At 38.6% G+C, this 26,214-nt stretch overlaps 1 protein-coding gene across 14 annotated transcripts in view; it reads left to right on the top strand.

Moving 5' to 3' along the window:
- DMD (dystrophin) overlaps window positions 1-26,214 on the top strand; it is a 1,142,416-nt gene that overhangs the window by 171,510 nt on the left and 944,692 nt on the right. Inside the window, exon 1 of one of the 14 annotated variants that reach the window (XM_088160353.1) lies at window positions 2,821-3,042. The exons of the other annotated variants lie outside the window; for them this stretch is intronic. Coding sequence (XP_088016479.1) covers window positions 3,000-3,042 — 43 coding nt within the window. The 5' untranslated portion in view covers window positions 2,821-2,999. Of the gene's footprint in view, window positions 1-2,820; window positions 3,043-26,214 lie in introns of those variants that run through there. 14 annotated transcript variants of the gene reach the window in all.

Below are 26,214 nucleotides of genomic sequence, written 5' to 3'. Positions count from 1 at the left end.
CATCTTTATCACTCCAGATTTTCCACATTTTCCAAATTCTCTGTGACTTTGAAGCTTGGTCCTTTCCTGTCTTGCAGCACAGGCACTGTAGTCTCTGAGCACTGAGGTCAGAGCCTGCTACCTGCAGCATGTAGAAGGGAGGGTGAGGCAGTGGCCTCTGACCACCAGCATTTATTGAGTGTGCAGTAATTGTCTGACATAAAGCTACAGAGAAGCTTTGCCTTGCTCTCTGTTGTTGAATATAGAGCCAAAAGACCCTACGAATAACAAAAACTGATGTGTCAAAATGCTCCAGGCTATCCATGCAATGTAAGTGTTGGCTAGTAGGTGCTGGGAGATACATTTTAAACACCTTCAGTAGCCTGGATATTTCTCAATCTTAGGCAGTCACAGCATTCACAGCTGCTGAAAATAGTATTAAGTTTTTAAGAACCACTCAATTTCTCTGCAGTCCCACAAAACCACCACCGCCACCACCAAACCTGGAAATCCAAACCCAATCAAAATACCCAGTATATTTGAACACTCATTTTTGTTATTTCTATCTATGGCCCAACAAATTTTTACTCTTTTCCAATTTACTGGAGGAGCATCAATAGGAGGAAGGTAAATTGTAAGCTGAAGGGTTCTGCCCTCCTGTGAATGAAGCAGGTATTCTCAAAAACCAGAGTTTTGAACTCTCTCAGTATAAAGAGAGGAAGCAAATATGGATTTCCTGCATGTGGAAGTTTGTTAAATATGTAAGTCATTGTAAATATTTCCACTGGACGCTTCTTTGGGCTGTTTTAGAAGAAAACGCTGAGTAGCATAGCATTTCTTACAAAGCCTGGTCCAAATATGCTCTGATGGTCCCAAAGCCATTGTCAGAGAGGATGAATAATCCACATGAATTTTTGTGGATTGCGTCTAGAGCTGGGTGTAAAACAGACCACAGGTCTCTGTTGAGATGAAGGCCCTGTGATCAAATTTAGAAACAGATTTATGCACCTGAAAAGTTTTGGAGAAAAGGTTTGTCACCTTGGAATGAAGATAAACCAGTAAGATCACAGTTCTATAATTTTCTTTCACGGTAGCGTTTACTTCCACCACATTTAATATGTTTAAATATGTTTAAATATGTTTAAATATGTTTAAATATGTTTAAATACGGGCCTCAATTATTGATAGCATGTGCTATTAAGAGTGACTTTAGGTATTTTAAAACAATATATATGCACAATGAGTGGTTCCTTTCCTGGGTTTTCTCAGTCTCCTTCTCCCTCAAATAATCAAAATGCTGCTGCTGTTACAGTGTGCTCTGCTCTGCTTCAGATTATTTTCTACATCAGTTCATGACTTGCAGTTCCTGTGGGCTGAAATGAATCCTTAGGAATCTCTTGGCGTGCACTGTACATCCAGGTTCTTCAGTATATTAATTTGACTATCAGTGTAGAAAATGACAGTGGCAGTAAGGTTATATTACACACTTCATTTTTGTGTTTATTTTTCTGTATAATCCAGGAAATTACTTATAAACTTATAATCAGCATGACTAGACACATTAAGCTTTAAAACTGAAAAATACCACTTTTCAGGTTTTTAAGGATAGCTTAAAAAAAATGAACAGTGCAACAGTATTTCTTCAAATGAATTTTCAAATGAAACCATTTACATGATTTAATATGGCCTGTCTCTAAAGGACATACATACTGTACAAAGTATATATTGTAGGAAGCAGCCTTATAAAAATCTGGGTTCGAGTGAAGGATCCTGCAGTCCTTTTCCCAAGTATTGTGTGGATGCCTGTTTTTCCTTCCTGTGTAAACAAAAGAGGCCTGGCACTGAGTGCAGGGGGAGAGCGTCAGCCCAGGTCCCACCTGTTTGGGATTTGGGAGTGAAGGGCTGTTCCCACTGTTAGGAAGAGAAGTAGGCAGGCAGCTTGTGTACAGCCCTTCCCCTGTTTCCTCTGCAGCTCCTGTGTACAGCATTAGTACTGCGTGGTTTTGTTGGGAGTGGAAAAGGTCAGTTGTAAGTCAATAGCTTTTCTTTTTTTTTTTTTTTTTGTTTCTGTTTAAGCAGCTACTGACTTACCACAACTTGTGTTAGCATTTACACATTTAGTTTGATGACAACACTATTTTAGGGTTTGTTTATTTTTTCCCCTGCTTGAGAAGGAGGCTGAAATCCCAAAAGTCAGGGAGGGTTGCTGATCCTCTCCCAAAAAAGAAGGAACCTGTCTGGGGATGGGCCGGGGGTCATTTGCTGGGAAGGAATCAAATTTGTTTCATGGGGCTCTCCGGGGAGCTGTGCAAAGGGAGCACTAAATATCTTCACCCTGCTTTGTAGCCTGAATGTTCCTTGGGAAGCTGCAACACATAATTTAAATCCATTGCACATGCTACCCTGGAAGCAGAGCCTTATATGTCTAGTGCATGGGCTGTCCTATTATGGGAAATCAACTTTGTTTTCAGGGGGAAGCTCAGAGAGCATTGCTTCTGCGCAGGTCCTGGAATTTGAAACATTCCGGGGCCTCCAAAGAGCACTGGCATTAGTTACCATGCCGGCTGGGTGGGAGTGAGGATCCATCCCTGCCTCTCCCTGCCCGGGACACGCAAACCCTGCGGGCAACCAGCCCTGCCAGCATCCCACCCTGCCGGAATCCCACCCTGCCAGCATCCCACCCTGCCTGCATCCCACCCTGCCGGAATCCCACCCTGCCTGCATCCCCCCCTGCCAGCATCCCACCCTGCCGGAATCCCACCCTGCCTGCATCCCACCCTGCCAGCATCCCACCCTGCCGGAATCCCACCCTGCCAGCATCCCACCCTGCCTGCATCCCACCCTGGCGACTTCTGCCCTCTCCTCCCTGAGCTGCTGGGGCTCCTGCGGGGACACAGCTGGAGCCATGCAGGGACAAGCCTAATTCGACAAAAGCTACTGCAGCAGCAAAGTTGGGATATACTTTGCCAAGAAATATTTTGCTGTTGTTTTCTTTTTCCTCTGTTTTGTGGAGAGATTTCATGTCTGCTCACATGCTTTGGTATGAGGAAGTGGAAGATGATTGTAAGTATGAACAGACTGACATAATTTATCACAATATTCACTTTGACAGAGCAGTGTAGTGCTGCACAGCCCACTAACAGCATGCATTTTTAAATGTTTATTTTCCAAGTCTAAAGGAGGAGAGCACCTAAGGGGGAAAATAAAGTGACATTTTTGTCTCTAACAGGAGGCTAATATACTTTACGTTATATATAAAAGAAGTCATCCTGAAAGAGTACCCAGCTCTCCTTTGAAGAAAAATAACACATTTCTTTCTGAAGTTCAACAGTTATTAAAGCATGAGGTTAAAGAAGAGAGAATTGAGGAGACACACCAATACACTTGAAAAAAATAGCGTCATTATTCTAATAATTTGGCAACACATCAAAGGAGTAATCAGTTTCTTTGAACTTTAATAGCATATGCAGTTTCATTGCCTAATATTAACTTACAGAGTAAGAGAGCTCTTCTCTGGTCGCTGAACTGTCTGGTATCCACTGGATGAGGGGGTATCAGTTTAGTTCGAAGCGAGCAGCAGCTGAGCTCTCCCATGTTCTTCCCAGGAAAAAGAAAAAAAAAAAAGTAAATCAACAGGCATCTTTTCCAGACTGGCACTTGTTTGTTGGTTTAAAACAAACCTTTGTGTGCAATAAGAAGAAAAACAGAGGATGCCAAGAGCAGGGGACTGAAGAGAGCCAAGAATGAAAGAATGGCAGAGAGTTTTAAAATCCATCCACCATGCTTCCAGATGATCTTTCTTCCTCCCCCACCCAGGCTCTCAGGACAGATTCTGCCAGTGAAAAAAAGAAGTGTCAGTGTTGTCTGGACATAATCTATGGTCTCTGCCCCGTGTTTTATAATCTGTTTTGGCTCTTCCACTTTCAGTGTAGCTTTGTATCTTTATAATAATAGAATTTCTGTTTTTCTTTATTATCTGATTATAAAAGGCAGGGAAATACATACATGGTGTCATTTATCCCCATAGCATATAATGGGCTGCATGGTCCGTATGATGAAGACAGTGTCAAAATAAGATTAAATTTTTTATGTTTGACAGGAAGGAAGCTTAAAACAGAAAATTTCGAGGTGCAAGTGTTGTCTTATGCCATATTTGCTTTCCCTTTTTGCAAGATGAACTCAAACTTTATTTTTTTTTGTTCAATAAATAAAACTTGAATCAGCTATCAATTTTCCAGACAGTTTTGTACTGCTGAGAGAGCTCCTTCAGTGATAACACCTCTTGCTTATTGGACACAGTCTAGATGTTCAAGTAAGGTGGAACAGGGAGACAGTCATTATCACATATTGGATAATTATGAGAAAGTTTTTTTCACTTCTGAAAATGTTGGGGGTATAGTTGGGAAGGAGAAATGTCTTGGGGTTTTTTTTGTTTTTTTTTTTTTTTTTTGAAGAGGCTTTAGTCCTGGCTAGCAACAGATTCTTTGGAGAAGAATAAGGAGAATTTGTTTTCTTCAATTTTCTATATACTCCCTTTCCAAGGGAATCACAATATCAGCCCAGATTTATTGTCCTCAGCCTTGAGGAAGTGATGGTGCTGCAAGGAAAGTTGGGCAGGTGCTTTCTAAGTAAGGGGGATCGATATTTGCCGCTTAGTTCAGAAGTTGTAATTTCACTCTGGGAACACAGAAGATTAGTAGATGGAAGAAAGAAAGAAAGAAAGAAAGAAAGAAAGAAAGAAAGAAAGAAAGAAAGAAAGAAAGAAAGAAAGAAAGAAAGAAAGAAAGAAAGAAAGAAAGAAAGAAAGAAAGAAAGAAAGAAAGAAAGAAAGAAAGAAAGAAAGAAAGAAAGAAAGAAAGAAAGAAAGAAAGAAAGAAAGAAAGAAAGAAAGAAAGAAAGAAAGAAAGAAAGAAAGAAAGAAAGAAAGAAAGAAAAAAAATAGTTGTGATAGAGGTTTTGTAAAATATTAATAGAAATCAGAGTTGCATGTAGCATTAACGACAATAGCCATTAAATCACTTGCTAAATTATGTTATGTAACTGTGTCCATACCTAAAATTAAAGGGGGATGTCCTAGCACTTCTTGGGAGTTATTTAGCTGAATGGATTTCCTCAGCTGTATCCCCACTCTTTTAAAGAGCATAGCATTTTTCCTTATATAACTTTGTATCATATTTTCAAGGGTTTTTTTATAGTTTTATTTCAATAAAAATGGAAAAAAAACCCATGTATCTGCAGTTCGTGACAAGGTGTGCCCAAAATATTATTCCCAGATTTGTCCACTGCCTTCATTCAGGACATCTCCTACTTGTTGCCTGTGCTTCCTTTGCTTCTCTTTCTATACTGGATGAAAAATTTTTCCTCTTAGAGGTGATAGTGGTCACTTACACCTTTGTATTTTGTTTTTTAAATCTATTCTTTCTCTTTTCTTGATGGCCCCTCTTCAACCCTTCATCCACCTCTGCACTCACCTCTTCCCTTTTGTATTCTGTTCTCCCCTGTGCCACAGCAGTAAAGACAGGTTCTTCATTCCCTGATTCGTCTCACTTTAGCTGAGAATGACCTTTGTGAAAATACAAAGGTATTTATTCATTGCCAAGGGCTTTACTTTCTTTCCTGAGCTGTTCAGTGTTTACTTCTTCCTGAGTCAGACTGGAAACTCCTTGGGGCAGTGGCTGTCTCTTCCTCAGTTTCTGCAGAGTCTTTGACAATGACACCTAAATAATAAAGTGGCGGGGAAATGAGATATCATAAATTTCATTTTGTTTTAATTAAGATGAGATTACTGGGAACTTCATTTTAGAAGCCAGTCTCCCTAGGGGATTCAGTATCATATGCTATATTTCTTCCTTCTAGCAGATATAATCCTCTTTTGGTGTCCTTATTTTGACATGGAACCAAATTCTGCTTGCAGTCACACACAGGCATCCTCTTTCTCTGCTTGGATTTGCACAAAGTAGTGACTAAAAATAGAACTAATCATCCAGCATGGAAAAGAAATTAATCCTGCCTAAAAGTTGGTGGCCACAAGGGGTCTCTTACAGGATGCCATGGATTTACTGCAGCAGGGGTGCATCCAGGTTCACACCTCAGCCCAGATCAGCAATTTCTGACGTGAAATCCCAGATGTCAGATTCCCTGCCCAACCCGGAGAGTGTGCCCTGCATCCCTTTGGAGGAAGCTGAACTCAAAGGACGCTCTGGGTTTGGCTGCTGGGCTCAGACTGGCAGTGGGTGTGTGGAAGCTCCTGGAAGCTCCTCCAGAACGAGCCCTGGGACACACACACACACCTTTCAGGGGAATGCTGGCTTGGCAGGCTGCTCCTGCTGGGCCACATGATCTGCTGTGGCCCAAGACACTCAGGGAAATAGGAGGAGAATGGCAGCAAATTTCTTTGGATCTTGGTTGTAAGGAGAGAACTTCTTGGAAAGTTACACCCTAGCTAGTGCAGGAGGGGCTTCGTTCTGTCTGCTCCTGCGTGGTGTCTGCTCCTCACCCCTGGTCCCCTGGCTGCCCAAGGACATCACAGCTGCCCACAGATCCTTCCAACACAGTTATTGATCCGGGGAATGTATTCAAAGAATGGGAGTCTAAGAGCATGCTACATACTATGAATATTTAAACTTTTTTTTTTTGAAGGAAACAAGTCAATTATGTTACTAATGGAATAGTTACTGATAAGATCATGTTATTTATTACTGAAAAGGTACAACATTTGTAGAAAAAGGTTAACCATTTGACTAATAATGTGAAATTATTCAAACCCAATTGTCAAAGGGGTTAAGTGTTTTTAAATGATCTCCAGAGGAAACAGGATTAGACTCATATATTTTTGTCATGGATTACTGTGAGACAAAATCACATTGAATGGTATTTTGAACCAAGCAGCCTCAATTTGAAAGAGCTGACTTGTTGATTTTCACAGTACATTTTCAATTAAATGTTACCCCAAAGCTTAATTATCATTTAGGAGGATAACCATTGTACTGTGTTATAGCTAACTGCTGGATAAAGACTTCTCAATAAATTTAGCAGAACTTTGTAACATCACGTTGCTGTTGCAGGGGATGCACTTGTGGTAATACTGTATCACTGTCAGGGGAAGCGGAACAGCGCTGGGAATTTAAAATAATTGTGCCTTATCAAAGACTGAGCTTTGTGGAAAGCAGCAATAATGGCTAGTGGAGTGTGGCTTTCCAGAGCGTCTTGCCAACTGTGCTGCACAAGGGAACAAGATCCTTCACCTTCCCAGAAAAACACGTGGAGCAAAGGAGTTGTTTGGGCTCAGAGTACTCGCTGCAGAGACCACAGGGACTTCCCTTCTAGGTTACTTACCACTTGTGCAACAACTCAGGACATTTTTAATTATGTGTTTTGAAGGACAGATAAGCTGCATTTTAAGAAAGTCATAACCTTTATTGGTTCTTGCAAGTCATATTATGGGATATTATTTACAGCATGAGGCTGATACTATTTGAGAGGCTTTTTGATCCTTTCTCTAATTCTGTATTTTTTAAATACCCATATCTATCCGTTGGTTTAGTTTTTATTTTCAGTTGTATGCGGGTTTTTTTTATTCTGAAGAGTAAATATAGTTTTTAAATATTATGAGCATGTGTAGGAGAAAGAAATAGTATTATGTGAGCAGAAGCATATGTTCTTGTAATTTTGGATATGTTCATACAAGGTAACAGTTAAGATGCCAGATTTATAATTAACTTCTTTCTTGAAGAATTTTTAAGGGATTATCATCTTCAGCAGAAAGAAAGTAGCATAATTTCAATGATAATAAAATAAGAAAATACTGTTGCAAAAGTTTCCTCAAAGAAACTATTACAGAAGTATTTTAGTCCTAAGGGTGTGTTTTTTCCCCCTAGAGTAGTTTACTATGAAGTAACATAATGGTTTGAGGGCTCCTTAAAAAAGAAAAAAAAAAACAAAAAACAAAAAAACTTCAGTGTGTAGAAATGACCTAAATGTGGATCCAGAATATCATATTTTTCTTTGCTTGCCTTTGCTAAAATCTTTTGAAAGAACTCTGGGGACCTGGAGGTGTTGCAAGCACCCCAGAATGAGAGAGAAAAGGAGTTTTAGTCAGGTTAATCAAAGCTTTCATGCCTATTTCTTTTAACTACTTCATTCATGTGGATGCCAATAAAGTCTGAGAAAACTCTGGGTCTCTTGACCTTCACAAGTGTCCCAGTAAAAGCAGAAATGTTAACATCTGATATTTTTAATATAAGCTTGGAAAGAAGAGGGGCAGATAATGCACACTGGATGAAGTATACAGCATTGTTCAGCTGCACACACGATAACCTGTATTTTTTATAAAGTTGTTATCCCATGTGAGAAATCAGCTGCACTGGGTGCAGGAGCGTGGCCATGAGCACGGGATGCCTGCAGGGGAGCCTCCCTGTCCCACCACCCCAGGGCTTGCCGTGTTCTAAAATTGGTGCCTGCCTACGTGGCAGAGCATCTGCGTGCCTGCACGCTGGTTTGTACGGGAAATTATCCCCGGGTAAGGCTTTTAATTCTCCGTAGCACAGGGAATTGAGGGAATTTAAAGGGTGATTGGAATTTGACATTTCTGCCTTTTTATTCCAAAAGATACTTTGATTACAGTGTTGGAAGGCCCGACTAATGGAGGTGTTGCTGCTATTTCAGATATACAGGGTATGAGATTTGAAGGCAAGCCAAATCACAATGAAACAGAATAATGATGTCCTTGGTTTATTTTTCACTTGGTACATTGAGGTTTTGATTGGATTGTGAGTGAGGCAACAGTTTTCTCTCCCAGAAAGCACTGCTAGTCCTTGGAGGTTTGCAGCCTGTTGTCAAAGCAGGAGCACTTCCCTGTGAAGGTCATGGACTGCAGTGACTGGAGAAAACCCAGGGGCGGGAGGGGAAGAAAGAAAAGAGAGAAAGGATTTCTTTATTGGTCCTAACCAGGTACAGGCTTCTCATAAGAAATATTTCTGCAGTGAAATCTATTTCTATTTGGACAGAGCTCGCACTCTGCTGAAAGTGTGTATATCAAAGAAGTTGTTTAGAAATCTGAGGTCTCTGTTCATGTGTCCTCCTCTCTCCTAAGCCTCTCCGTGCTCATCACATACAAATGCTTCAATATCCTTCACCTTGTTCTCTCAGTGTTGGTTTTTCCTCCCCCAGTATTTTAAAGTTCTTCTTTGGAAAAGACTGCTCATGAAGTATTTCACTCCGAACAAGCCTCAAAGCTACCTAGATGTTGCTAAACTTTGGGAAAATTAATACAAGCACTTTATTTTCTAAAACATTAATACCATTAACTAGTTAGCATTGTTAGAGGTGTTAAAGAGCACCTCCTGCAGTTACTGGATGGTGGATTGTCTGTGACATGTTCTGATGTAAATGTCTAATGCTGTTGGTAGCAATAACTGGGAGCATTTGTGCCTGCTTCTTCAATACAGGGAAAAATGCTGTTAGACATAAAGCTATCCTGTCACATTCCTGGGCTTAGAAAGTATGAGTCCCCAGCCCTCCCTGGCTGTCTAACTCATTCCAAAGCTGATCAACTAATAAGAAAGGAAAACATAAGCAAGTCAGTTTGGGCCTGGGGGGGACCAAGAGGGACAGAGGCTCTCCTTGCAGGGAGATCCGGGTGGGACTATCCAGAGACAATCCTGCCCAGTTAACAAGGGCACCTGCTCATCGAAATGAAAGGGAAGAGGACACTGAGAAGTTACACACCTGTGGTGAACTAGTGGACATAATGTGTACAGTCTTATTAACTAAAAAAACCTCACTTTAGTGGGTTTTTTGTGCTGCTTTTAAGGAAGATTTTAAGAAACCCCAAATTATTTTGCACTGGATTTCGGAAATACAACAGTATTTCTTCTATTCATTTGACTTTAGTTACTGTTGACCTTTTCTTATCATGTGATTTAGTACATATTTTATTCCCTGCCCCACCCTTCCAAGCCCTGCCAACGATGCTGGAAATAGAGATCAGTATATTTTTACACTGAATTCTAAGATCACATTTATAAATGCTTGGTTGACTGATGGTTACTAATGCTCCAAAAATGTCGAAGATCCAGATTAAAGTGTTTGCTCTGCTTATACTCTGTTTACAGAGGAGAAAGTTTTGGTTGCATTGGATGTTGAATGGAAACCAAAGGTGAAGCCAAGTAACTTTTCACAAAAACGAATTCTTGTTTTCTCGCCAAAACATGAGAACAGTTCCTTTTATAGTAGTCTGTAAAGAACAAGCATGTTGTAGGCTTCATTCTGACCTTTCTGTTCTTCCTAATAATTAAATAAATCAGTTTTGAAAGCTCTAACAAGAATCATGGAGGGAAATTAAAACTGTGAAATAAAGGGTGGATTCTAGGACCAGATATCCAGAATGTAGGACACTTATTGTAAACAAAAAAACCTTACGATAAATAAATTTATATTTAGCAATAAAATAAATCATCATAAATCTGTTTTTTTTTTTTTTTCTGTAGCTCTTTGAAGTTCCATGATACCTGTATCCTTGCCTACAGGATGGCTCAGTGTTACTAGCATAGATTTGAAATAGGTTGCTTTCATCAAGATGCTTTCTAGAGGGCATATATGTAGAACTTGTACTTAGTTATATCACATTCCTCTATCAGAAGTAAAAGTTATCCTCAGTGAAGTGGTGTTTCTGTCCTGATTACCTGATTGATGTAAAGCTTTAGAGAATGTAACTTGGGGCACATTTTTGCCTTGGGAGAGGAAATCTATTGGATTATGTTGTCCATCTCTATTTCCTGTTCAAAACAAGGCATGTCTTTACAGAATCAATTCTGAATTACTGCTGGGTTTAGCACAGTTGCTAACTTAATAATGTTTTTCAACTGTTATAGATAAAAAACATAATTGGAAACATTTTATGTTTCTTTTGAAAGAAACTGAATGACAGTGAACATTCACCCTTTCATCTTGTAAGGGCAAACCTATTTTTCTTGGGGAATAGTAGCTGAATTGTGAAGCCCAAACTCTTTCTACCAAAACTGTTGTCAGCCCTCTTATTTTCTCTTTAGTCCTTTTGCTGTTTTTCCATTTCTCTGAGTCATGCACATCCATTGCTATACCACTTCAGCTATTTTAAATAAGCCCTTTCCTCCCCCAAGAAGACTTGCTAATTTTTGCATGTTATCTTAAGCTGATTTAACAGTTGTTTTGCCAACTCTTCCCAGCTGCTGCTACTGCTGAATTGATTCATTTTGCACTTGACATGTTGCAGGCAAATGTGAAGCAAAGTTTACTTGACCAGTAATCCTGCCCTTAACTGAAGGAAGCATGTGATTTGAACAAGGGTTCGTTCAAAATGTAGAGGCTTTTTTTTTTTCCTTAAATCTGCCTACTGTAGACACCAAGGTTACTTGCTTCTTATCTGTTAAATTCTTATCTAGAAAGTGAAAAATGTCTTAGCCTTAAATAGTAACCAAGGAATTCATTTTTTCCTAGTGCAATAAGTCAATCTATGGAAGCTTTTTTTGATGGATTATGAGTTCCTAAGAGGTGTTGTGTCTGTCTTGGAATGCTTCCAGAAACTGTTGCTCAGCCTATAAACTGATGATATTTCACAGACTCGCAGAGCAGCCGAGGCTGGAAGATGCCTCTGGAGATCATCTACTCTAATTACCTGCTACAGAGCAGGGTCAGTGAGAGCAGGTTACTCGGGGTAATGTCAACTTGGGTTTTAAATATCTCCAAGGATGGAGACTCCACAGCCTGTCCCAGCAACTGACTATCTTCACAAAAATCTATTTTTCTTCTTAAGTATCTATGGAATGTCCTCTATTTCAATTTATGCCTGTTGTCTCTCATTCTGCCAGTGGGCACCAAAGAAAAGAGTCTGACTCTGTCTGCTTTGCTCCCTCCCATCAAACATTTAGTTACTGATAAAATCCCCCTGAGCCTTCAGAGCTCCTGGCTGAGCAGTCCCAGGTTGCTCAGCCTTTGCTCATTTGAAAAGTTGTCCAATCACTTAACCATTTCTTTGTGGCCTTTCCATGAACTCACTCCAGTATGTCCAGACTGGGGAGCCCAGCACTGGACTCAGTGTTCCAGTTTTGTCTGACCAAGGCTCAGCAGAGAGGAAGGATCTTCTCCCTTGACCTGCTGGAGACAGTCTGCCTGATGCAGCCCAGGATAACATTGGCCTTCCCTGCTGCAAGGGCACTTTTCTGGCTCATGCCCAGCTTGGTGTCCACCAGAACCATTTTTGGAAAGCTGTTTCCCAGCTGTTTAGTCCTCAGATTCTACTGGGTCGTGCAGTGGTTCCTCCCTCTGTGCAGGCAGGACTTTCTGCCCTTCCTGAACTGCACAAGGCTCCTGTCAGATTCTTGGATGGACTTTTTTACAACCAGCTCCAAACTTGAGCCCAGCAGTTCTGCTAGTTTTCAATACACCCCACTGGCCACCTAGTCCATTACTAAACCCTCAAACCCGGGTTTTTAAATGAAAATGTTACAGGAGACAGTGTTAGAAGTCTTGCTAAAATCAAGATGAACAGCATCAACTGCCATCCCCTCCTCACTGAGTCAGTCACCTCTTCAGGAAATGCTGTCAGGTTGGTCAGGCATCACTTTCCTTTGTAAAACCATGCTGTCTACACTCCCAGTCAGCTTCTTTTCTTTTCTTTCATAAGTTAGACATGGTTTCATGGGTGATTTGCAGGTTTTTCAGAGTATTTGCTTCATTGCTTTCCCAGGTTACCCAACTATTCTTTGCTTTATTTGAAAATGAGTGCCATTTGCTTTCTTCCCCTTCCTCCAGAGCCTCCCACAATCACAAAGGCCTCTCTCAAATAATCAATAGTCACCTTGCAGTGACTTCAACCAGCTTTTGCAGTGCTTTTGTTTGCCAGCAGCTTGTCTGACTAGCGTGGAAGGTGGCTTTAAAGCCAGGTTTGGGGTCTCTCATGTTCTGTTTATGCCTGGTTTTTGCAGGGTGTGCACACAAGCATCAAAACTGTCCATATTTGCCCGTGTGCCCATATCATAAACTAACTGCAAATCAATTTAGAACTAGTCTTTCAGGATGTACTCATCTGAATTCTAGTTTATCAGAATATCCCTTTACTGGAAAGCCCATTTAGTTAAATTAATATGTAGTATAGAATGTCCATTATTTTTTAAAGTTTATTCAAGTTAAAAACCCCCTAAATGTGTCTGCAGCAAACACCTGCAGTATGATCAGCATATTTTTGAAAGTTATTTAAAAATTAGAAGTTTGCATAGTGCCTAAGGTGGCACTTTTATTTGATTTGTATTCTGTGAAAATATGGCTATTATTTTGAAGGCTTGTTGCAAATTTACTCTGAGTGCACAAATTTAAGAAAAGCCTGAGAGACCTTTAGTATATATAGATTTAAACATGTTGAGATTTTAGTTTTTATAGTCTTTAATTCAAAATCAAAGAAATAAAAGTAAGCCCTTTAGAATATTTGTTGCCTTCCAAATGAATGTTGTTATTAGACTAGCAGTGTTTTTAGTAACTAATAAGAGATGTTAATTATATTTCTAGGCCATATTTGTTTATGTCATCTGAGTTGTAAGCCCTATTTTTAGTGTTATTTTCATTTGTTAAAGTACAGCAAAGAAGGAATTAGCTGTTTTTTAACTGTTAAAAATGAATATGTAGCTTAGTTAAATGCTAAAATTTAAGATATTTGAAATGAGATATTGGAAATATTTACTTATAATCAGAAGTCATTCAGTTCCATTCTAATGGGAAAGGCTCCCAATTGGGAACCTATTAGAAAACAAGAGTCTTTTTGGGAAATTGTAAGATGTACTTTTATATAACAACTTTTCATTAAGACGGAATATTCTTTGAGCCAGAAAGAAAGTGTAATGTGCATGTCACAGATTCCAGGGCTCCTTAAGTCAGTACCACTTCTTTGAAAGTTATATTCTGTTTCAGTTTTACATCATACATATTTGCATTCTCTCTGGTGTTTTTTTTTTTTTGTTTGTTTTGTTTGGTTTGGGGTTTTTTGGTTTTTTGGGGGGGGGGGTTGGTTTTTTTTTTTTGTGTGGGGTTTTTTTTTGTTCGTTTGTTTGGGTTTTTTGGGGGTTTTTTTTTGGTTTTTTGGTTTTTTCCTTTTTTTTTTATTGTAATGCTTTGTATTCTAACTTGCATCCACTGAAGCCTGTTTCTAGGTTTACAACTAAACCTAGAGCTGTGATCAGCCATGTAAAGTTACTTTTATAAATCCACTATTTCTTTCTCACACAGCAGCAGCACACCTCTCTGCAATTGCCTGAGTCCTTTTCCAAATAAATACCAGGAATTACATGTTTTCTATGATGATTTAATTCTGTGTTTTCTACACAGTAAAAAAATCCTGGATTTTTTTTTTCCTCAAGGATTTTTTTGTTTTAGTTTCGTTTTATTGTTGTGGGGTTGTTTCTTTGGGTTTTTTGGTGTTTTTTGGTAGTTTGGCTGATTGTTTTTGTGAGAACATGTTCCTGGGGAGTTGTTGTACCTGAGTCTGGAATACTCTGAGTTTTCAATGTACTCCCTGTACCATATAGCCTGCAGTGTGCTGTTTGAAAGATAAATGAATGTGTCAGCAGTCTGCTTTGTAGATATGTAATACAATCAGTGGGTCTACAAGCATTAATTGGATATTAATTGCCAATATGCTGTGTAAAATTCTGAGGCCCAGACGGGATTATGAATTTGTAATCACTGTAAACAAAAGCCTGGTTAGTTTTTAGTCAATGAATTTGAATACTGAAATTAGGTTGGCAGAAAGAGCAAGAATGTATTTTCTGTATGAAAAGAAAAGTTGTCATGGTGTAGCCAGGGCTGCAATCATAGCTAAAAATGATCAAAGATGTTGCAAGAAAGAATCTTAGAGGTGAGTTTATGAAGCTTCAAGCACCTCATGTGATGGTAGTGACAGTTATTAGCTATTACAGCTGTTGTCAAAAGATCTAGTTATTCTGAAGCATATCACACATGATCCGAGTGGAATGAATGTATAAATCATTCTAATTATTATTGATATGATATAACAGCTGAAAGTAGTATTCGTGGGAAATCGTATGCACACTTCAATTAAGCTATAATATAAATGCAATTTAAAATGTAACTGCAGATTAAGTGTAACACTCAAGCCTGACTTCACGCAGAGAAACCCTCTTATGGGGCCCTGACTGTTAACAATATCATCCTTTTTAACAGACAAAAATGGCAGTGCTGCAACCCAGTCAGAATTGCACCAGAAAATCAGTGAATCTCTGTTTCTGGGACTAATGCAGTCAATATCCCAGGTTTCCTTATGCACAGAGCCTTTCTGCCTCAAGATTTCTTTATGGAGGGCAGGAGAACACAGCTGGCTTTCAGTGCAATTCAAACACTAGTGGGGCAACTTGCACCTCCAGTTTGTATGGTTATTTATTCATGCATTCATGTCTTCTCATATTTCCAATAAAATAAATGCATTTATACATTTACAAAATATTTACAAGGTTTTGTTTTGATGATACAAATATCATGGTAGGTGTAGCCTGTCTGAAGAGGAGAGGATGTTGGGGACGATAGGAACAGATGAAAAAGCAGAATCAGGAAGTCTGTTTGAAACTGCATCAGGATATTGGGCAAAGGGAGAGAAGTCAGCCAGAAAACAGCCAGAGAGGTTTAAAGGAAAGACCTGAGATGCATGTCAGTCACAGAGCTCTGTCATGATAATGCATGCCAGTGAAGGGTTTGCATGAGAATGTAAGGTGAAGAAAACCCTAAAGACATACGAGCAGGAGTTACAGATATGGGAGTTCATTTTAACTCTCTTTACTTCTCATTTGCGTCCTTGTGTCTTCTCAGGCTGGTTGGCAGGTAGATTTGTAAGACCTTGCTGCTGGAATTATAGCTTTCACAAAACGGAGTATGGTGACAAGGATGAGAAAGCACAGGTTTCTCACTCAGAGCCCTTTCTAGCTCTCCTCCCTTTCCCTCCCTGACAGGTCTGCTGTATGTCGCCTCACCATGTCTCCTTATAATCTAAATCATCTTGTTCTGTGTGTACAATAAACCACATGCTTGCTTGATGCAGCATGGTATAAATTACAGATTATGCATAAATTGTGATGGGTTCGATTAATCTCAGACTAAGTTAATTTAGACCTCACACTGGAATGTCTGTATTACACATCTTTGACTTGAGCCCCATTTGTGGACAGGAAGGACTCGTTATGATCTCGTTTGTTCTCACTGAAGCTCAGTCACCAGCTCTGGTGCTCTTCCAGGTGCTGCCTTCAGGTCTCTGTGGGGTTGGGCACAACCACCTGGAGCACCAGAAGCTGAAAGCCACAGAGGGAAAGCTGCAGCTCAGATTGGGGCTGAGGCCAAAGCCTGACAGGCCCACACACTTCTGAAACAGAGATGTATTCACTGGAGGCTAGAGGGAGGGAGAAGGAATGTCTCAGTCATGTGGAGCCAGGGCTGCTGGAGGTGCTTCAGGGCTGCTCCCATTATCCATTGTTCCAGTAGTGTTGTCCATAAACTGCTTTGCCATCTGCAGGGCCCACTTTTGCCAATTGATTTGTCATGATTGTCCTTTTACCATCCTCCTCCCACATCCCTGTAAAAAAAAAAAAATAGATTCCATTTTTACATATTTTGAGTAAAAATGTTATGGGACCTCTTATGGCTTGGCCCAAAAAATGGGCAAATTGGACTGGGCTTAGTTGCTTTTGCCTGTAGGCAATGGAACTGCTGGTAAATGTCCTGCTAAGCCTCTTTCTTATCTTTCTTTATTGTCAGGAACTGCAGCTTTTGAAGTACTAACATGGCTTACTGTGACTACTGATACTGAATCCCTCTCTTCCTTTTTCAGACAGCTTCCTCATTACTGCTAATAAATGTCCCAGCAGTTACAATGCCAGTTTTGATCCCAAATCACCAGCATGATACACTAATCCCTGTCTGAAAGGATCTTATTCCCTTACTGCTTTTGAAAAACTAACACCACAAGAGAACAAAACAGGAAAAGATCTTCTCTGATGGACTCTTAGTCATCAAGCAACAAAAACAAGTTACTGTTGATTTTGCTTCCATGGTATTGATAATATTGCCTCTTGATCTGCTAAAATGACTGTTGTCACCTATATTACTTTCCCACTTATCTCATAAGAACATAAATCTTGTTGTATGGCTCATTCTTTAAGCCAAGAAAAGTAGGCAAAGTGCTTCTCATAATGGGGTGGGAAAGTCTGATGGCTCCTCAGTATTAGCTTTGCAGACTTTGTGGTGTCTTCAACTGTGAGACAATTTTGTTTTGCAGTAAATCTCTTCTCCCAGAATAATTCCTTAACTGACCATATATACTTAATTCCCTTTTGACCCTCGACAAAAACTCCTATCTCTTTTCCTTAGGGATCTTCAATTTCTTTTACTGTGTTTTCAGTCTTTTTGCTATTTACTTGGATACAGAAGAAACAGATAGAGAAAAATAGAAATTTCTCCTATCTACCCAATGCACATTCTCAAGTGGGAGAAGATATTAGGATATTAGATATTTCAAAGATATTAGGAAAAAGATACTTGGATTTCCCAGTGTTTTGAAAACATTAAGTGGTGCATTTTCCTAGAGAAAGTGGGAAATTCGGTATGGCTTTCATATTTAATATATACTACTTTTAATGTTAAAATCCTATGAAATATTTATAAACTTACAAGCCTTTTTACTCGGCCATTTACTGATAAACTTCATTGAGTGCAGCTTCTCTGATTTATTCATGTGCCTAATCTGAGTACAGCAATCCTGTATTCAGACTTTTTATCAAAACTTTGACTAAAATCATAATGTGGAGTGTCTGTGATGATTCTCTCTCCTTGTCTTGAAACTTGTGGAGGGAGTGGTCTCACTTCCTGTTCAAAATTGTTTTTATTTGCCTCCCATTAGGTCCTTGAAACTGCACTGTAGCTCCTTTAAACTCTTGAGAGCCCACAAGTCTGCCAGGAACAAGATGTTGTGGGAATCTGCAAATTTACCCTGGGTTTTTATTTTTTTCCATTCAATATCTCTGCTAGAGCATGAGGCTTTCCAGCCCACTTCAGGGTTTGCCATGCCTTGAAGAACTATTCACACTGAGGTGTTTAGAGATGACTTCTGGAGGCATCTTGCCAACAAAGAAATTATTTTTTGCTTTCTCCTTGTTCTGTGCAATTTGACTCTGCAATATCCATGGTATATAATTTATTTTGCCTTTTTCTCTCTCATTAATTAATCAATTTTATATTACGTACTTTGATAACATAGAGCATTCTGGATCTAAGATAAAAGCTTTTTTCCCTTCCTTCTAGCTGCCCTAAAAATGACTCAAAAGGTTAACAACCTTCCTCTTTTAGAACATCAAACTTTCAGGAGATTTGCACTGAGGTTGTGTGTAGCTAAATCAGGAACTGATTAAAATACATGTTTGATAATCTTGGATTCACTCTTTTCCTGTTAACACAGACAGACTTCATTCAAAATTTGAGGAGTGGTTTCAAGAACTATGTCACAAATATATTATCCTCAATATTGAATAAGCATGCTACTTAACTTAGATTTTGTATAAACATTCCACTTAACTCAGCTTAACTTTGCCTTTCATGGTTTCCCTGACCAATATTTGAGTTTGTTTCAGGCATCTTTAGAGAACTTAGGTAATTCTACACAGGTTTAAGTAGTGTAAGAGAGAAATTATTTGAATATGGGATGCTCTCCTTTTACTTAAAACTAGTCCATAGTTAATTACAAATTGAGAAAAGCCTAAAATCCTGTCATTAGAAAACTGTAGGGAACTGTATTGAGTGCAAAACTGTATTCTGCCTAGTGATGAAAGTTAAAACTACTGTACTATATAGCAATGAAAAGGATAAGAAGGTATCTAATTCCTGTCTCATAGATAGTTATGAAGAAAATTAGGTCAGACTCTTCCCAGGGGTGCACAGAAAAAGGATGAAACAGGTTTCTGAAATTGAAACGTCGACAAGATACTAAAAATATTATTTTTTACCATGGGTGTCATCAATGAAGCAGAGGGGTTGTAGAATCTCCTCCATTGGCAGGGTTCCAAACTCAATTGGACACAACCCTGAGCTTCTTGATCCAGCCCTGGAGGAGGCTCTCCTTTGAGAATAGTGTTGGACTAGATGGCCTTCCATGCAGCCCATGTTATTCTGTAATTATACGTTTGCTTTACAAAGAATGTCCTGTGCGTATTTAATTTAGAGCAGAGCTATAGCACCACAAATTTTCTAAAAAAAAAAAAAAAAAAAAAAAACTTACTGAAAACTCTAACTTGGAAACTTTATTTTATTTTATTTTATTTTATTTTATTTTATTTTATTTTATTTTATTTTATTTTATTTTATTTTATTATTTGTCTCAGCAACCTGTGGGGTTTGCTCCTCAACATCTCTCTTGAGACTACACTGTTAATTCCGTTTTGTGTTTAACTTTATTTTGGCGAGCTACCATTCTAGCTGGGTATTTCTTCAGTGTAAGTGTTCCAGACTGTAGTCCCCCGTAATCATTAGAACTGCTTAGCAATGATGCATAAAGACAATAATAATAATTTCTGAACACAACAATGTAATCAAGAATGAGCCTTGACAAGTTTAGATCTATTATTTCATGGCACAGAGGGCAGAAGGCTCTTTATTCTTCATGTTGCACATAAATTGTGCTCAAAGCTCTGCATGGCTGTTTGTCTCAATCTGTGGACACTGCTCAGAACTTCTCAAAATAGTTTCCACTGTACGGAAGTAAAACAGCTTTGACCTGGATTAACTGGAGCATAGACTTCGAATGAGCCAGATGGATCAACATTCCTGTTGGGCAGAAATGATAGTTACAGTGTTTTCCACAATAACCCAGCAGTTGCTGTGGTTGTCTCCTCAATAAAAGAAACAATGTTAATCTTGCTCCATAATGCTTAAGCGGTGACTGCAGCGAGACATTTCCTTTGTAAAACCCTTATCTTACATCATTACGAATTTCCCGGGGAGGATCCAAAGCTGGAGTGCTCAATGAGGTTTCTCCCTGTGACTCTGGCTGGGGACAATATCTGCCAGCTAGCTCTAAACTGGATAGAGCATCTAAAGAAAAGCACTGTCATAACACTTTCATTTAGGGACTATAGGAGGTTTTATTTTGTTCACATCCCTTGTGCAGAGAGCAGGCAAAGGTCGGAGAAACTGCTCTTGGGAGTGCATCAGGTGATGAGTTGTGGAGTTCACCACTGAAGATCCCAACAATTCAGTGTCCAAGCGTAGGGAAACTTTATTTGTGGCTATATCTGTTCTGCAGGCTCCTGTGCCTGGGAAGTGCAGCAGTCCCTGCCCAGCCAGGACAGTGAAACAGTATCTCAGTGATGTGCCTCAGACAGAATGTCCAGGCTTTGAGTGTAGCCTAAATCGATGACATTCTCAGTGCAGCTCCTTTATCACTGCCCCTCCCACCATCTCATTCAGCCTCAGAGAGCTTTCCCATGGACTGACAGCGTTTTCCAAAGCACGAAAGGACTGGGATGTCTACTACTCACCAGCTGCCCTAACCCAAACCTGCTGTGAGCCTGCACTTGTGCCAGCTCCTGCCTTGCAAGAGGAGCAGGGAAGTGCTTATGAAATAGGCTTGTGTTCATTTTCAATAGGTACAGAAATGTTAAAGAGCAAGGAAATATGCTGGAAAGATTGTGTCTGTTGGGGAGGGAGAGCTGTACGTCAAAGGGATTGGGTTCTCCCACTTAAATGCTAAAATAGAACAAGCCCTATCTGTTCTCCAACATAGAATTTCCTGTAAATTCACTGACTGTGAACCATACATAAAGACCATGTAACTTAATAGCTGGTCTTCCATATTCTCTTTTGACCTTTCAGCTATAAAAGACAATTCCTTAGAGTTTCCAAAAGTACAGTTCATTGCTCTTTGGTTTAGTGTTACAGAGCAAGTATAGTAAGTAACAGACCTTATTACAGTGACTTTTTTTTTCTCTTTGTAAAACCATTATACACCTCTTTGACCTTTGAAAGAAAAAGTGCAAATATGGTTCAGCAAATGTTTCCAGCATTAATTTCTGTTTTCCAGAATTATAAATATGTGGGTCTTAATCCATATGGACTGTATAAAGCCTATTTTATTCCTTTTTGCTTTACTCTTGTTTTGATAGTTTTTCCAAGTTCCCCTTCATCTAATATCTCTTCTCTTAGATCTTTTCCCAGTTTTTCCTCTATTTCTGACCAAAGAGAGCAGAAAATATTTTTTTCTATATTTTTTTTCTTTTTTAATAAATATAGAATGTGGCATAATTTGTCAAGAAAACCCAACTTTGTAAATCACAATAATATAACCATATAAAATGGATAAGATATTTTCAATCTTCTACTGCCCTGGGCAGCATAGTATCTTTTCCTTTCACTCGCAAACTTAAAACCTGAAGGGTTTTTTGTTAAGCCTTTTTCCACTGTTTTATATTGTTTGTTTAGAAAGGAACTTATTGATATGCAGCATATGTATATGAAAACCAAAGCATTGCCAAATAAATAGTGGCAGCAGAAAGAGTCATATTTTTTTTTCATTGTTAAGGAAATGAAATCATTTTCTCCTCAGGGTTGTGATCTTAATAAAACATCACTTAACTATTTTCCTTTTTTTAACTTAAAAAAAAAAAAAACAAAAACAAAAACAAAACCCAACAAAACAAACCAAACCAAACAAGTCTTTTCCAAGATACTCAAATACCTTGTCCCAAAACCATAGGAATTGCTAACCACAAATGTTACATATTACTGTACTTTCACCCACAGGGGGGTTTTTTTGCTGCTTGTGAGTGAAGTAGCTTGTGGGGATATATAGATCAATTTTAAAGGTGGGAGCAGGTTACACATTGCTGTCATTATCTACTATTTGTGAAGTTTCATTTTTTTGAAGCCAAAAAGAGCATACATTTAATAAGCAAGTAGGATGGCACATAAAATCAACATTTCATGCGTTGTTTTTTAGTGTTTTGTTCAACTCAGTTCTTGAACATTTGGACAAGAACAGTTAGAATTGCAGTCATACCATTAGTGGTTTGCCATTTAACTCTTGCTCTGATGCAGAGTCTTCTGCACTCGGTAAATTATCTCCTGCTGGCATGCATGAATATAACTCATTTGACTTTAATTGAGGATCTGGCCCAGGCTTTGATCTCTATTTAGAACTTGTCCAACTTTTCCCTTTATGGCCAACAATGTAGTACCAGATTTCTGCTAGCTGAATACATGCACTATATTTATATATAAAGTAACTAATGACCTTTAAATAGCTACCAGTGGACAATTTTTAACTTGTTATAATAGTTTGAATCTATTTGGATGCGCTGTCCTCAGTGCAGTATGCAGCACATTAACATTCCAGTGCCCACAAGGACATTTACTATGAATTGTGGCAGTGTTTTCCTCTGAGTCAGCTTTCAAGCCTTTCACGTAGTAGCTGAGTCCTGGTCTGAGAAACTCCAATGCACAGTGACAGTAAGGAGCGCTGGCAAAGCAATTTTGTGGGCAATATACCACCAGAAATCATATTTCAGGCCCTCTCCACAGAAAAAAAAGCCCAAAGCACCTTGGCATCTATGGAGTTCCCATTGTCAGCTGGTGAAATACGCTGTAAATGGCAACAGCTGCCTTAAATTTTGCCACTTATACGTCTACATATAAATAGAAAATAAAGGTTACAGATTAACATTTAAGAGAATGGGAGGTGGAAGCCCATTTCCTGTCATAATAGTGTTGAAAACAGCATCATGCAGAACGGAAACTTTGTTCTACAAATACAAAGTTGTTAAAGCATTGTGAGGAATGACAGGCTTGTTAAGTGGGAGTCTAAAAAAAAAAGCATAGAAAGCATGTAGAAATTGAGTATGGTGGTGTATAGATTTTGTGTGTACACATTTTGCTGAGCCTGTGGAATGGCAGAGCAGTGAATATGTTGTTTCTTTCTAGTTTTAATTATGTCTCTATTTTCTGCATATGTTAGAGCAAAAATAGAGCCATATTCTAGAATACAGCATAAAAGGAGGTATCTTGAATAAGGAATAAATAGTTATTCCCCTCAAAATATCCAATTATCTAACTTAAACTTTCCAGACAATTAAAGATGTTCTAAAACTTGCTTGGCTTTGTTGAGGAAATATATCAATAGGAGGCCATAATTCTAGAATTTGATATTATTAAAAAAAAGTAAGAAAAAAACAATCTCCCCAAAACCCTCCTCCTCCAATCAACTAACTGCTAGTTAATGATTTTGTTAGTCTTCTAAGAAGATTCATTAAGGAAGAGAAGGGTTCTAATTAGTGAGAGGAATTAATTTTGTTTCATTTGTTGAATTGTACATTTTAGGTTTGAATTTCAAATACTCCTCATCTCTGAAAAGCAGAGTTGGCTTTCACCAGCCAAGTGACTGCATACTGGGGGATGATAGAAAAATGTTACTTGAAGTGATGGTGTAAGAATAACATCTGAACTTGAAATGGAAACAAATAGTTCATATATCAGCTTCTCTAGCAGGATGAAGTGTTAAAGTCCTCAGGATTGATATTCCTGGTTGAACAAAAGCTGTGGATACTTGTGAGCCTGGATGACATGGCCTGGATTGATCAGGGAGATGACCTTTTCCATGTGAGCTTCTGCAGTTACCAGGGCTATATTACTCCTGATTCCTTCTGTCTAATATTTCTTTCTGTCTGGTTCTTGTACCTCAGAGATGCTTTTGACAGGCACTGTGATGGTCAGTAAATGTGACAGAATTGAGAAGATTTCCATATGTCCCTTTAGACTCGAGGCCAGACACTCGGTGATGACTGAAGACCAGGAAATCTCCTTTCCCTTGTCAGGGGCAATCGTTGCCTGGGAGAGGGTGCTGGCTCTGTGACAAAGTGCCAGCATGTGCCATCTCTTCGTGTCATGTGCAGCACTGCGGACACTGTATTTTTTTTGTTGAAACTTGTGATTGTTTACAGGAAATGTGAAATGGCTGTAAACTATAGCAGGGCTTTTAAAAATTAATGTCTAAATCAGGAAGTGGCTTATTGTATTTTCTCCTGTGTGCTGACTGTGCAGTGTGCAGGTGAAGATGCTCTCAGTGCTCCTTATTGTATATGCCTGGCTCTTGTTCTCAGGAAAAGTGAAACTTGTGTGAGCTCCTCTGCCAGGGATGGTTCATGTCACTCCTCTGGCCCTGGGACACACAGATCAGCAATAGCTGAAACTGCAGCAGAAAAACCTGCTCACATACATTATCTGAACAAATGCATGAATATTTGAGGGTTAGTCTGAGCTTTAACATGTACTTTAGACAGTGCTTCTCCAGAGAGTCCAAGCCAAAATTGAAGCTGATGGCCAAGTCTGGTGAATTCTATCAAAGTGTTATTGCTGTTTTGCAATGTGTAAAAATAGACATAAGGATCAGAGAGCCTGGTTCCCTGTAGATGAAAGATTATCTCACTAAAAGAGCAATTTGTTTCACAGAATCACAATATTCCATGTGGCCCCTTTGTATGGCTTTCATATTAGAGTGATTTCTTCCTTAAAATCTTTCTGTGCAACACTGAAAGAGAACAAAGTTGAGTAATTTTTTTGTATCCCTTTCTTGTCAAATAGGGTGACTGGAGAAGTGACCTTTTAACAGTACAGAATAGAAGAACTGTATTTTGTATGAATTTTTTTTTTGGTGCTAATAAAGCAGCCCTGTCCTCTAGGAGACAGAAAAAAGCAAATGCTATTGAGAATATAGCAGCACAGCAGGAAATTCCACCAAAATAATGTTTTTATGTACACCCCTAGGAATACATTGATTTAGTTTTTTTTTTAAGTACCAAAGGTAGATTGTTCTCCTTCAGATTATTACTTAATAGGCCTGTTATGATGAGCTTGTGTATTTGACCTACTTGGGGGCTTATTAATGGAGTAGAGAATCACAGGTTTGTGGAAATTTTTGTCAGGTATGTTTTGGTGGAAACTATGCAAAACTGATATCAGGAAAAGCTTGGCTGTTTCCATTTAGATCAGGTGAATTTTTTCACATTTCACATAAGAGCACCTATAAACAATTAAAACCCACCTGGCTCCAAATCTAAATCTGATACCTGCTGCTCATGGAGTTAGGGAGGAACAGTGGATCAAGCTGAATTCATACAGTTCTCTTAAGTTTAATTTCCCAGTCTCCAAAAATGTAAGGAATCCCTCCTTCGGGGTTTTGTTTATTTGTTTTTTCTGAAAACCTGCAAAACCTTAATGAACCCTCTTATTGAATTGCTTACAGTAGAGCTCAAGCTCTAAATGTGATTATGCTTTGGTATTATCTCATATGTCTAGCTTAATATACACAAAAGTGATGAAAAATCCATAAGACCATGTAATAATTGTATCATGTATAAAATTGTCTTGAGCAATGACATTGCACCAGTGGCAACATGACATTGAAACCTAATAATTTGGTCTATATTGCTATAATTTAACTTTAGTTTTTTAGAGTTGAGATCAATATCTTAGTGGTTAACTAATTTTTTTTTCATAGAAAAGACTTAAAATTTTTTACAGTGATTGGTTTGTTAGTAATATTGTCATTTACATTTCAATATTCATCTATTAGCTGTTATAAGTAGCGTGTAATAACTAAGCCATCTTATTTCCTCTGAAAATGTACTATGAACTTAATATTTGAACTTTACTAAGAAAAAATAATTTTAAAAATCAAGCTGATCAATGTGGTCTTGGAAACCTGAAATACTCACAAAGACAACAACAGGTCATAGTAAAGTCTTGATCTTCATTGTTTTCATCTTTTTTTTCATACCCACAAAATTAACTTTGACCAATTTGAATGTTTCTGTGCAGCATTGTTGTATAGCTTGGAAACTGGGTGAATGATGAATAAAAAAACCTAATGAAAATTAGCTTCATAATAGTTTTTATTAAGATTATTGTTGTTTTCTGTGATGAAGTCAGCAAGGATTTAAGCCACAGTAAAGCTTCAATTAAAAAAAGAAAAAATCTGCTGTAGAATAGAATACAAGGGAGGAAACTTAATTCGAAGGAAAGTCATCTACTCTCATCCTGAAAGCTGCAGAGATTCTAACTCTAGTTAGCTATCAATCAAAACTCAGGATTGCAATTTCATTTAAGTCTGTTATGAAGGATTTTTGTTGATGCCGCTTTGAGGCTTTCTGGTATCTGACATGTACCTAA

Source organism: Sturnus vulgaris, chromosome 2 (assembly GCF_052056855.1).
Source record: "Sturnus vulgaris isolate bStuVul1 chromosome 2, bStuVul1.hap1, whole genome shotgun sequence".
In the NCBI taxonomy this organism is placed as follows: Eukaryota; Metazoa; Chordata; class Aves; order Passeriformes; family Sturnidae; genus Sturnus; species Sturnus vulgaris.
The sequence above is the reverse complement of the archived record's forward strand: the minus strand, read 5'-3'. Positions and strand labels throughout refer to the sequence as shown.